This window comes from Onychomys torridus, chromosome 7, assembly GCF_903995425.1.
Source record: "Onychomys torridus chromosome 7, mOncTor1.1, whole genome shotgun sequence".
NCBI lineage: Eukaryota > Metazoa > Chordata > Mammalia > Rodentia > Cricetidae > Onychomys > Onychomys torridus.
In genome coordinates this window covers 51,198,254-51,211,541 of record NC_050449.1, presented here as the reverse complement: position 1 = coordinate 51,211,541, position 13,288 = coordinate 51,198,254, and the positions used below count along the sequence as shown (strand labels likewise).

The 13,288-nt window shown below is 49.8% G+C and overlaps 1 protein-coding gene across 1 annotated transcript in view; it reads left to right on the top strand.

The window, feature by feature from the left end:
- Positions 1 to 10,556, top strand: part of Arid3b (AT-rich interaction domain 3B) — a 52,137-nt gene extending 41,581 nt beyond the window's left edge. The window contains exons 5-9 of the mRNA XM_036191693.1: positions 1,917 to 2,100; positions 3,409 to 3,716; positions 3,836 to 4,084; positions 5,368 to 5,466; positions 8,252 to 10,556. Of these exons, the coding sequence (XP_036047586.1) occupies positions 1,917 to 2,100; positions 3,409 to 3,716; positions 3,836 to 4,084; positions 5,368 to 5,466; positions 8,252 to 8,445 (1,034 nt within the window). The 3' untranslated portion in view covers positions 8,446 to 10,556. The remainder of the gene's footprint in view (positions 1 to 1,916; positions 2,101 to 3,408; positions 3,717 to 3,835; positions 4,085 to 5,367; positions 5,467 to 8,251) is intronic.
- Positions 10,557 to 13,288: the final 2,732 nt, after the last annotated feature.

The following is a 13,288-nucleotide window of genomic DNA, read 5'->3' as shown; positions in this document are numbered from 1 at the left end:
TCAGTACCTGGAGTTAGAGTCATATGTCATTTTCCTTGGGTTACTTATGCATTTCTGGTTGTGAGCCTAGCCTTAAACGGCTGAGCCATTTCTGCAGCCCTTACCTATGCATTTTAAATCTAACTTCATGACCTTTTGCAAAGGGGTCAGAAAACAGCTGGTCAAGACAGAGGTCTTGAGGCTCAATGGCCTCCCCATTTACGTGGTGAAAGAGCTCTGACCCTACCCGGGCAATCCCCAGAGCTGTGTTCACACTGCTTCTCTTCAGAAATGGGGCCTGGTAGAGGCATTCCTGAGGAAGACAGACACGATGTCCTCTGACTTCCACATACACGAATACAGATTTTTTTAAAATTTTTATTTATTTATTTATTTTGAGACAGTCTCACCATGTAACCCTCAATGGACTATAACTCTCTGTGTAGACCATGCTGGCCTTGAACCCACAGGTCCAAGATCTATCCCCTTTTCTCTCCTAGGTACTAGGACTACAGACATGTGCCAGCACGTCCATATATTTTATGTGTGTGGGTGTTTTGCTGTATGTGTCTGTGTACCATATGCATTCAGTTCTCACAGAGGCCAAAAGAGGGCATCAAATCCTCTGGGACTAGAATTATTGATGGTTGTGAGCCTCCATGTGGATGTTGAGAATCAAACTCAGGGCATCTAGAAGAACAGCCAGTGCTCTTAACTGCTAAGCCATTTTTTCAGCCCCTACATAAGATATTTTTTAGGAGTGGGGGGAGCCTTCATTCCATTCTCCTGTCTGGATTATCCTATGAAACAGCTGATGAGCTGGATGTGTTGTCACATCCCAGAAGGCCAGCACTTTGGAGACTGAGGCAGGAGGGTATTACATTGAAGCCAGCCTGGTCAACTTAGCTGAACCCTGCCTCCACAGAAAATTATTTTTGGTGAAGCTAATGTTCAGCTAAGGGATAAAGTAGCAGCACTGGAAAGGAGCAGCCTCTGTTTGGGCTGGCTTGCCACTGTGAGGCAACTCAGTAAGATGGGGGCAGGGAAGGGGTAGTGCAGGAGCAGCAGCCCATGTACAGTAAGAGGAGTTTGCCATCAAAAGGCAACAAGTCTCATTTGCTGCCCCGGATGCTGACCCTTCTCTGTGGAATTCTCCCCTCTGACCTCCAGATCATTAATCCCGAGGCTGCCAAATGACAGTCATCCATCACGCCTCCTGACGAGCATCCCAGCCTTCTGTGAAAGGACCTGGGCCCCTCCCTTACTTCTGTCCCCCGGTGCTCATTAGTAGCCCTTCCTGCCCAGTGCCAGGTTTCCTAATCAAGTCCCTGGTTCCCTTTCACTTCCCCTCTGGGCCAGTGGGCGGAAGCTGCTTTGACCCTCCCTCTTTCAGAGGCCAGGGAGGGGGGGAGTGATTAGTGAGTGGGTAAGAATTGTCGAGTGGCTTTTATTCCCTGGGGGACCTTTATGTCCAGTAGCCACTTTGACTTGGCTAGTCATAAGAGAAAAAGAAAACAATGTTTCTCCATCCTGTCTCAGGAGAAAAGGCATGTTTTTCAACTGCTCTCAGCACTAGCAGGGGTCTAGGCAGGTGGATGGTCAGCAAGGCCCAAGCAGAATTGACTTCAAAGGCTTTAGGAGTTTAAGCTGCCGAACTCTTAGAAGAGATTGTGCTTCTGACAACACACACAACACCCGCTAAATTCTTCTAGATCAGAAAGGCTAAGGGACTTGCTTCAGGCCACAGCCCCCTGAGTTGGGCCTGTCCTGCTTATTTTGGAGAGAACTGGCATTGAATCTAACTCCTGTCTAGGGCGTTAGAGTCAGATCACACTTCTGAGATTCACAAGCTTTGTGTCCAGCCCGCTGATGTTGAGTGTGATGTCTTCTAGTTCAGCTTGACGGACATAGCCCTCTCTCTTGTTGGACAATCACAGGCACGCCTATCAACCGGATTCCCATAATGGCCAAGCAGATCCTGGACCTGTACATGCTATATAAACTGGTCACAGAGAAGGGGGGCCTGGTGGAGATCATCAACAAGAAAATCTGGAGGGAGATCACCAAAGGCCTGAACCTACCCACGTCCATCACCAGTGCTGCCTTCACTCTGAGGACCCAGTGAGTGGCCGGGGCTAAGAAGGAAGCTCAGCACATAACAGGCTGCTGCTTAGCCCTAAGTCGAGTAAGGGAAAAAGGGAGCCAAATTCCTGAAACAGTGAGGAGCCTTTGAGATGAGCCGCTACCATTACTGTTGTATGCCAGTATTTTATTATTCTGTGTGATTTAATAGATACCTTCCCATCTTGTAGATTATAAAAACAACCCTGAGCTAATCAATTTAGCTAGTGCCATACTGGGCCAGTGAGCCTGAAATTCAGACTTGGGCTTCTGTCCACTCTTTGCAGAATGGAATCACCCAAGTGGCCCCTATTACCCTGTATTCAGCCTCAGGTCAGTCCAGCCTCATCAGTTGCTGATCTGTTTTGTTACTGATTAACTAGTTACAAGGGTTGACAGAAACAGTAAATCTGAGAGTAGCCATGTAGAACACAGACAAAGTGGAGAGTCTTCTTCCAGAATGTTCTAGTTGCTCTGTGAATGATCAGTTGGCTTATCTGTCAGGTATCATCATGCCTTATTGAAAGGGTGGTGGCACACGCCTTTAATCCCAGCACTTAGGAGGGAGAGGCAGGCAGATTTCTGTAAATTCAAGGTCAATCTGGTCTACAGAGCTAGTTCCTAGACAGGGCTGTTACACAGTGAAACCCTGCCTCAAAAAAAAAAAGGGAGAAGAAAGATGATAAGGATTGGGGCCAGAAGGAAGGCTCAGTGGGTAGATGCTTGCTGCCACACCGACTGCCTGTGTCCAGTCCCTAGGCCCCACCTCACTATAGAAGAGGACTCCTTAAGTGGTTCTCATACCAACACCACAGCATGCATGTGCTCATGCCCATAACATATTCACACACATACACAATAAGTAAATGTAAGAAGAAAGGTTTTATGCATCAGGACTATTCTAGTAGAAGTAGCTATAATCAGAATGTCAATGTTTTAGGGGAAAGAATGGCTCCTTGGGACAGGCCACACTCACAAAGAAGGGCAGCCCTCTTGGGTCCCATCCAGTGGGAAGAATTGCTCCTGTTTGACCAGCCTAACTAAATCATAAGAAGCCAAGAAGGCACTGCAAAACACAGGCATCTAAGGGCATTCCAAAGGTATAGAGGCCAGTGGGAAAGATGTTCGCTTTATGACTGATGCTTCAGAGTCAAGCAGTGTATAGACCCAAGTAGTACTAGAGAAGCCTGAAGGAATGTGTCAGTGAGCCCAGACCATTTCTGCTGTGCAACATACCACACCCTAGCTCTTGCCTGATTTGACGGTCTCTGGTACTGTGTTTTAGATTTTTCTTCCCTCTCTCTGCAGGTACATGAAGTATCTTTATGCCTACGAGTGTGAGAAGAAAGCCTTGAGCTCCCCAGCTGAACTACAGGCAGCCATTGATGGCAATCGTCGGGAAGGCCGGAGGCCCAGCTACAGCTCCTCCCTCTTCGGCTATTCTCCTGCCACTGCTGCTGCTGCTGCCGCCGCTGCCGCTGCTAATGCTGCCACTGCTGGGGCCCCTGCCCTTCTGTCACCCCCTAAGATCCGATTCTCCATCCTTGGGCTTGGCTCCAGTAGTGGTACCAATGCCAGTAGCCCTCGGATATCCCCAGCCTCTACTCTCAGGAAAGGTGAGCAGGGCCTTTGGAGGAGGAAGGGGGAGAGCAAGCCCAGTCTCCTTTTGAGAGGGATGGGCATTAAGGTGGAGGCTAAGTCAGTGCACATGAGTCTAGCTCCGTCTCCTTCCCAGGTGATGGAGTCCCAGTGACAGCGGTGCCAAATCGCCTGGCTGTGCCTGGGACTTTGGCAGGCCAGCAGGCTGGCAACCGGACAGGCCCCCTGGATCAGCTGCGGGAGCGTCTAGAGTCAGGGGAGCCCCCTGAGAAGAAGGCCTCGAGGCTGTCGGAGGAGGAGCAGCGCCTGGTGCAGCAGGCCTTCCAGCGCAACCTCTTGAGCATGGCGCGGCAGCTCCCCATGAAGATGAGAATCAACGGCAGGGGTAAGCTTCAGTGTGTAAGTCTGTCTTCCCTTCCTAACGCCTTCCACACCCCAGCTCCGCTCAAGGCCCCGAGGCTGGTGTGGCTGTAGGTACATCCTGACCTCCTGGCCTAGGAAACATCCTCTCCAACCATTGTTCCCATTGCCTTCACTGCCCTAGAAGACCCCAGAAGAGAGCCACTGGAGGTTCCATGCCCGCCAAGATCTCACCACCCCGGTGTTTTCTAGGTCAGAAGTTGCTTCAGGCAGTGAAGTCCTTGTTCTCTAAGGTGCTTATTCATGGAGGAGACAGATGTTGTACTCTTCCAACCCTTCCTAGCCTTTTGCTCTATCTAAAGTACAGGGTTTGCACCCATCCCACCCACTTTACCAGATGTAGGCTGCAGTCAGGCCTGTCGTTCCTGAGCAATAGCGGAACCACCAACGGCCTCTGGAATAAGAAAAGAAGTAGGCAATACAAGTTTAGCAGTACATTTGACATCTCCTCCCTCCCCCACTTTTCTAGTTTTCTACCTTCTCTTCCTAAAACATGCATTCCCTTTCCCTCATTCTTGCCCCTGCTCTCTCTCCCATTCAAGCCCCTTTCTGTGGCATTGTTGCCGTGGCTCTCCGTCAAAGCACACATGGGTAGTTGTGTGCTGAGAAGGGAGGCAGGTGTCAAAGGAGCCACTGAGATTCCCAGACAGCCCTCCTGGATGGTGGGCAGAGGGAACCATTTAGAGGCCAGTGGAAAGGGAACTCACATGGAAGAATGTTTGACTCTGTGGAAGGAGAAGGCAGGGGTTGCTGGGTGGTGGTGGTGGCGTATGCCTTTAATCCCAGAGCCAGGCAGATCTGAGTTCGATGCCAGCCTGGTCTACAGAGCGAGATTCAGGACAGGCACCAAAACTACATAGAGAAACCCTGTCTCGAAAAACAAACAAAAACAAAAACAAAGAAAGCAGGGGTCAGTGAGCCAGGCAGAAGCCCTTTGTGCCAGCTGCCCACAGGGCTGGGAGGGCTAGGGCCTGGAGGCAAAAGATCCTTCTTCAGAGATCCTTACAGTTGAGGTGTCCCAGGGACAGGAGGAAGCTATGACTGTTTTCTGGGGCTGATGTATAATAGGTAACTCAGTTAGGGTTGGCCTGCTGTCCCTTCATTCTGAGAGTCAGGGAATAACTTAATAGGAAGTCGGTGAGGCTGGTTCTGCTGTCAGACCTATGATGAAAGACCACAGAGCAGCTTGACTGCAGCATGAGAGGACTGCGGGAAGCTTGACCAGGTCCATTATTCTCTGGTTCACAGAAGACAGAGCAGAGACTTCGGCTGCAGCGCTGAACCTGACTACCAGCGGCATTGGGAGCATCAATATGTCTGTGGATATTGATGGCACCACCTATACAGGTAGGCCCTGGAGCTGTGGGGAGACCCGTGCTGGCTGCCAGTCACAGTGCGGCTTCCCAGCTTGCCCTGTCTGCTTCCCTGAGATACCTTGGGCTCTGTGTGTGTGTGTGTGTGTGTGTGTGTGTGTGTGTGTGTGTGTGTGTGTGTGTGTGTGTGTGTGTTGGGGGTAGGGGGTCCTTTTTCACTAACACAAGATTCCTAAGATACAGAGATCCTGGACTGTAGGTGCACAGGCTGATAGGATGAGCAGTCTTCTACAGTGACAGGAACCCTTCCAGTCAATGGCCAGTTAGTTGAAGATATAATTTAGTATGAGGGTTTTTTTGTCAACATCCCCACACACATTTCAGCATACATTATGAGCTAGGTCACCACTTACCATGCACAGTCTTCTAGAGAACAAGACTCATTTCCCTGGCTGTAAAAGACTCATTAAAGGGCTTGCTTATTTATTTATTTATTTATTTGGGTATGTGCTTTGGCGGGGGTGGTTGAGATAGGGTTTCTCTGTGTAGCACTGGCTATTCTTGGAACTCACTCTGTAGATGAGGCTAGCCTCAAACTCGGAGATTCTCCTGCTGCTGCTTCCTGAGTGCTAGGATTAAAGGCTTGTGCCACCATGCCCAGCTCCATTACAAAGTCTTTGATTTTGTAATGCATGAGTGTTTCATCTGTCCTCATGTATATCCGTACACTATGTGAATGCTGGGAATCCTACCCAAGTCCACTGTTAACTGCTGATCTATCACTCCAACCCCATCTCCTGTGTTTTTTTAAATAAACTAAGGACTGTGACACCAGCATAGCTAGATGTAGTAGCATGTATCTGCAGTGCCAGCAGTCAGGAGGCTAAAGCAGTCCCGTCACAAGTTCAAGGCCAGACTGTACTACAGAATGAGACCCTGTCAAAAATAAATGAAACATCCCAGCAGTGACTCTGAGTGCCGCAAGCAGCCTTGACCCCTAGAGGCATTGCCGTTTTTCCGCTTGGATCTCCTTAGCCTAATTGCCTGCAGTATTTTGGTGGGTAGCTGGGTTTGTATCTTTAACTAACAGATCTTTCAAAGGTGTTTTACAGAGCTCACATAGGCAACAGACCCCAACCCTGAATCTCTGGCTATTCCATTTGTTTAGGGACAGGCTTGGGTACAAGCTCAGGCTGGTGACATCGGCCTGTTTTCACCAGGGCATGAGGTGTGTCAGCTGCCTGGTGAGCATCCACTTGCAGACCAGTAAGACCTTAGCATTCTAACCAGAGTATTTCCCTAGGAATAGCCCCTGGCCCAGGGAAGCATGGGCTCATAGAAGCAGCCATGCCACTGTGGCTTGCCAGTTTCTTGTGTTGTCCTGGTGCCCTGTGCCCACTCATGATGTGGCTTGGGACATCTGGGCCTGGTTTGCGTCCTGAAGAGAATAGGAACTGGGCATTCTGGTGAGATCTCAATGCCCTCTTGTCATCTTCCTGAGAGGAAGAAGTGGGTAACTTTCTCCTTTGCCTTCACAGTACGGAGGGTCAGGAGTTGAGGCTCCCAACACTCAGACAGTGGGCCACTTACCTGTCTTGGCTCTGTCTGCCCCAGGTTTTCTCAGTCAGGATGGGGTATCCAGGAACCTAAGGGTGGTTCTGAGACTCCAGGCCACCATCTTCCATTAGCTCCCTTCTACATGCTGCCTCTCACACCTATGCTTGCTGCGTCTGCTAAGCTAGCTTCTCTGCAGGCCTCCTAGGACTTGAGCATCCTCATCCTCTGACCTCCCAGAGAGCATCCTGAGTTCCACATGTCTTGGTATCCTTCTCCTTAAAACTTCAGGGCATCCAAATGGGTTCCTTAGCTATACAAGGCCCCACCCACCTCCTTTACTCTGCTGTTGCCTGACCTTTTACACCTTCCCCAGCCCCGATGGAGTAGCCTTTCATGTTGCTGTGTCTTGGCTTCCCTGGCCACCATCTCTTCCGTTTGCTGCTCTCTGAGCAGTCTAGACCCTGTAGCACGAGTCTTAACAGGTCTTATTAATAAAATCAAACTTGAAGCGAGTTATTGAGGCCAGTAAATGCTGGAAGATTAGAGAAGCAGAACAAGCCACAGCTACCTCACCTCGCCAGTTCCTCAGCTGATCCTGTTTCCTCAGACTGGAAGCCTCTGAGTCCTCATCTAAATGGATCTCAGCTGAACTGCTTCTCTAAAGCCTGAAAGCTTAACCAGCCAAATGCTTCTAGTTTCTGGTCTTCACGCCTTATATACCTTTCTGCTTTCTGCCGTCACTCCCTGGGATTAAAGGCTCACTTTCTGAGATTAAAGTCACCAAGCCTGGCTGTATCCTTGAACACACAGAGATCCAGGTAGATCTCTGCCTCTGGAATGCTAGGATTAAAGGTATGAGTGCCACCATTTTCTAGCCTCTGTATCTAGTGGCTGTTCTATCCTCTGACCCCAGATAAGTTTATTAGGGTGCACAATATTTTGGACACAATACCACCACAAGACCCACACTCTCCACTAAGCCTTCTCTGGGCTGTACCTTCTGCTCCTCTCCAGACCCTCACGATGTCCCTACAGCAGCACTCCGTCAGCCCCAGAACAGTTATGTCATTCCAGCAGAGATACTCCATGCCTGTCCTTCAGCAGTATATGAGCCTTTGATGACAGGACAATTGTCTGGGCTTCCGCTGACATCTGGTGTGGTAGGAGAATGGAGCACCCAGGATCAGGCCAGCGATCTCCCTTGTTTAATTAACTGAGTCACAGTCTCTTCCTGAGCCTTATTGCTTTTTCTCCCACCCCAGGTGTGCTGTTCGCCCAGAAACCAGTGGTCCACCTCATTGCAGGCTCTGCTCCCCAGAGCATTGGTGGTGGTGGCGGCGGCGGTGGCGGCGGCGGCGGCAGCAGCAGCAGCAGCAGCTCCTCCCACTGCTCACCAAGTCCTACCTCATCCCGGGGCACCCCCAGTGCAGAGCCCTCCACCAGCTGGTCCCTCTGATGAGCAGCACCCAGCACCCATTCCCTGCTCTCCTGCAGAGAGTAAGGGAGATCGATGCACAGAATTTACCTCATCTCATGGAGCCCACATCAGACACCATCTGGCCAGATGTTGAATTGGGAAGTGTCCATCTGTCCAGGCTCCATTCAGGTTCTGCTGTACTCTGGGGACAAGGAGAGACTTGGGGGGGGAGGCAGGGCAGAGCGTTGTCCAATCAGGGATTGTCCTGGAGAACTGGGTAGGGCATCTGGGCATCCAGCTTCCCCAGCGTTCCCAATCACCTCCCATCCCAGAGCAATGTATGACAATCTGTAAGGCGACACGGGGCTGGAGGCTTTCCATTCCCTTCCCTTAATTTATTTCCCTCCTGCTGCCTGCTGCCTTCACCCCAGGATCACCAGCTCTCAGTCTGCCCGTCCCCAGTGTTTAAACCCCATCTGGTGCTCTGGGAGTCGGGAGCTTGTCTTCCTTGCTCTTGTTTGTGCTGAGCATGGGATGGGGATGGGTTTCCTGGTCCTCCTTGCTTACTGCTTTATTCTTTGGGCATGAGTCTCTCAACCCAAGTCTTAACTTCAGTCCTCAGGGCCCTGGAGTACCTACTCCCTTTGCTGTTCTAAGAAAAAAAGTGTGGGGTAGGCTCCAGGTTCAGGGACTCTGCACATGAAAAGGAGGAAGAGCTCATGGTGTCCTGGCCCTGGTACACACCTGACAAGACTCCATTTAATCCCCAAACCTCAGCTCCCTGCCTGCCCATGTTGGCCAGCTCTCCTAAAATATCACTTGTCCCTGGCCCCTACCGTTGTCTCTTGGGGCCATTTCAGCCCCACCAGCCCCAGACACACTGATGTCAGGCTCACTGAAATACCTCAGATTTGTAATTGTTGATAGTTGAGTCTTCAGGAAGTATTTGCATCTCTGTAATCTTTTTTATATGTGTTTTGCTGACTTTAATTTTTAAATTTTTATTGTTGCTGTTGTAGCACCAAAGAAATGAAAGCAGATCACCCAGCCAGGTGCGGTTTGCAGCCAGCCTCCCTCCAACCTGCCCATGCTCTAGCCAGGAGGTAGAGCAGGCGGGGTGACTCAGGGATCACCACAGCAGGAGGATGGGATGGAGGGGCCCATGCTTGCTGGTGGATCCTGAAACCACACTGGTTCTCTGCCCCTACTCCAGCTGACAATAAGGCAGGGTATCTCTCTGCCTTTGGAGCCCTCACCTTGGGACACAGGCAAATGGCTGTGGGCCCTGCCTGAGACTGAGCCCCAGGGTGCTAAGAGGGTGCTAAGAGAGCTCTGTCTCCTCTTAGCATGTAGCTGGAGCAGGCCACTGTGTAGAGAAAGGGTGGTCTTCACACAGGGCTCCGCTCTCACTCCAGTGTCCTCTACTCTGTTACACAAAGCATCACCCACTAGGACTACTCAGGTTGTGCAGTGGAGACCACAGCATGGCCCAGCAGTCCTGTCTAGGACAAGAAAGGGAAACCAAAAGCTTGTGCACAAGTATACCTCAGCCTGGCAAGCGCCACACTGCTGACTTGTGGCTCTTCCCCTGCCCCAGGACACACACATTCAGTGACTCACACACTTAGCTCCTATACTGGAGTCTCACCCTCTTAGGGCCTCAGAAGACATCTGGGGTCTGGTGCTGTGGGAATTCTGTTTGGCCAGGGTGTCTCAGGATTTAGTCATGAAGGATAGACCCTTCCTATCCAGGGGAGTCAGGGACAATGCAGGTCTTTCTGATCATCGAATCCTTTCTCTTTCTCCAGGCAGCTTGTCCACTTGTCCCTCTCCATTGCTCCCTCACTGCCCTCAAGCCAGCAACAGGCTCCTAGCCAGAAAATGCAAGAGTTGGGTGCCCATGTGTGCCCAGCATTAGGGCTCTGGCCCAAATGGAGCTTCCCCTGCAGGCATAGTCCTGAAGGTCTTCTGGCAGGATGGCATCCCTCCTTTCTGTGTCTTGTATGTATTCTAACCAGAAAAAAAAAAAAATGTGATAGCACATGGTAGCCTAGGCAGTGAATAAATACCTCAGATGTCCTCTCACAGCAAGTGTCTGTATATGTCGTGGTTATTTTCTGTCTTACATGTTCTTGAATGTTTATATTTCAATAAAGCTCTACCTCTCCACATGAATAGGTCTGGGTTCCTTTCACTGACTTGCACTTGACAAGGTCCTTCAGAGTGAAAAGGGACTTCGTGAACTGTGCCTTAGGTCCCTAGCTCCTTCTGAACCTTCTCCCTTCACTGTCTACTTCCCTGAAGGGCTAGACCTCCATTTCCCTGCTGTGCTGTGAGAATCTCCTGATATTACCAGTCCCCAAAACCGACAGCAGTGGTGTGTTAGTATCTGACTGGCAGGGACCACCCCCGTGGCCTAGCAGATCCTTACCTGAGCTCTCGCTGGGTCTGATTCTGCAGAAATGTGTCTGGGCCCTGGAAGGGCCTCAAGCCAAGGGATTTGCATTTGTCAACATCTTCTGCATTTTAGAGAATGTGTTCTAACCAGGGCATGTAGCTGGAGTTTTCTCCAGTCCTCCCCAGCACCACAGACCCCACAACCACTTATAAAATAGTCACTCAGAAACTTATATTAATTAAACTGCTGGGCCATTAGCTCAGGCCTACCACTGACTAGCTCTTACACTTGACTCAGCCCATTTCTGTTCACCTATATGTTGCCACGTGTTCCGTGGCTTTACCTGTTGCTCCATGGATGGCAGGCTGGCGTCTCTCCCACTCCGCCTTCCCACTCCCCCAATTCTCTCTGCTAGTCCCGCCTATACTTTCTGCCTGGCTACTGGCCAGTCAGTGTTTGTTTATAATTCAATCATAGCAACATATTTTTACAACATACAGGACATCCCACAGCAAGGGCATGGACTAGAAGGGTGACCTACAACCAGATGTCAGTCTTCTCTGCCAGGCTGAGCAATATTAGAGCACGGTAGGAGGAAATGTGCAGGGCCTGGGCCTGCATGGGCTGGTAATGCCCCCACCATCCAGGACCACAAGCAGCTCACCTGTCTATGCACATCCCCCTTTCACTGCCACTCGGAACTACTGGAACCTTAGCAGATTCATGCTTCCACTAGCCAGTGGGAGGTGTACCATCACACTGTGCACAAGGATCTTGAGTTTCAAGCCATCATAAGATACATAGCCAGATCGTGTCCCCTGAGAAAAGAAAAACCACCAGCAAGGTGGCTCAGCAGGTAAGGTGCTTGTTGCCAAGCCTGGTGACCTGAGTTAGATCTCTGGAACCCATACAGTAGAAGGGGGAAACACTCCTGCAACCTGTCCTCTGATCTCTGTGGTGATATAGTGTGTACCCTCATGAAATTTGCCTGAAGATCAGAGAACAGAGCAAACTGCTAGATTGAACAGTGATGGCACACACCTTTAATCCTAGCACCTCGGGAGGCAGAGATCCATCTAGATCATTGTGAGTTCAAAGCCACCCAGGACTACATGAGATTGACTCAGTCTATGAGAGAAACAGCCAGGCAGTGGTGGCACAGACCTTTAATCCCAGTATTTGGAAGTCACACACCTTTAATCCCAAGAAGTAATATGGCAGGTCAGAGAAAGGTAGATAAGGCATGGAGGAAACAGGAGCTAAAGCCTTTTCGACTGAGGAACCCCTTTCAGCCAAAGGCCTATCGGCTGAGGCTCTTTCAGGTTGAGGAGTTGGTGAGGTGAGAGGTGGTTGGTGGCTGTGGCTTGCTCTGCTTCTCTGATCCTTCAGCTTTCACCCCAGTATCTGGTACTGGGGTTTTGGTTTGTTTTTAAAGACCATTTAGCAATAAACGTCTTAAAAGGAGTGAGGGCCTGATGTAAAGGCACACACCTCTAACCCCAGCGCCTGCCCCACAGCTGACACCTAGTTTGATCTGGCAGGAGAGTGCTGCTCCCAAAGCTGTCTCACTTTCGTACATGCGCTGTTGCACATGTGCACACAAACACCACATAAATTCATTCATTCATTCATTCATTCATTCATTCATGGAAGCGGGGTTTCTCTGTGTAGCCCAGGCTGTCCTGGAACTCATTCTGTAGACCAGGCAGGCTGGCCTCAGACTCAGAGATCCAATCCACCTGCCTCTACCTTTTCAGTGCTGGGATTAAAGATGTGCGCCACCACACCCAGCCAATTTTTTATTTATTTATTTACTTTTTAAAATAAGACGGGTCAGTCTGGCCATAGTGGCACACCTTTAATCCCAACATTTAAGAAGTAGAAGCCAAGCCAGGCAGTGGTGATGCATGCCTTTAATCCCAGCACAGGCGGATCTCTGTGAGTTTGAAGCCAGCCTGGTCTACAAAGAGTTCCAGGAAAGGCTCCAAAGCTACACAGAGAAACCTTGTCTTGGGGGGAAAAAAAAGGAAGAAGAGAAAAAAAGTAGAGGCCGTCTGGTCGAGACAATGAGTTCTAGGCTTGCTGGGGTTATAATGCTGAGACTTTGTATTAGAATAGCAACAATAACAAGAATGATGAATCAGAGTCATCCTTGTCTACTGTATTAGGTTCTCCAAAGGAAGAAAACTGATGGAATGAGTATGTATGTATGTATGTATGTATGTATGTATGTATGTATGTATGTATATGGAAGTTATTACAGTGGCATATGGGCTGTCAAAAGACTTTCACAGGGGTTGCCTAAAGACCATCAAAACATTTACATTATGATTCATAACAGTAACAAGATTACAGTTATGAAGTAGCAACAAAACTAGTTTTATGGTTGAAACATTGGGAAGATTGAGAACCACTGGAGTGGTCCAACAGTGGTCAGGATCTGGTAGTTGGGTCCATGAGACTGAATGGTATAGCATCCCAATC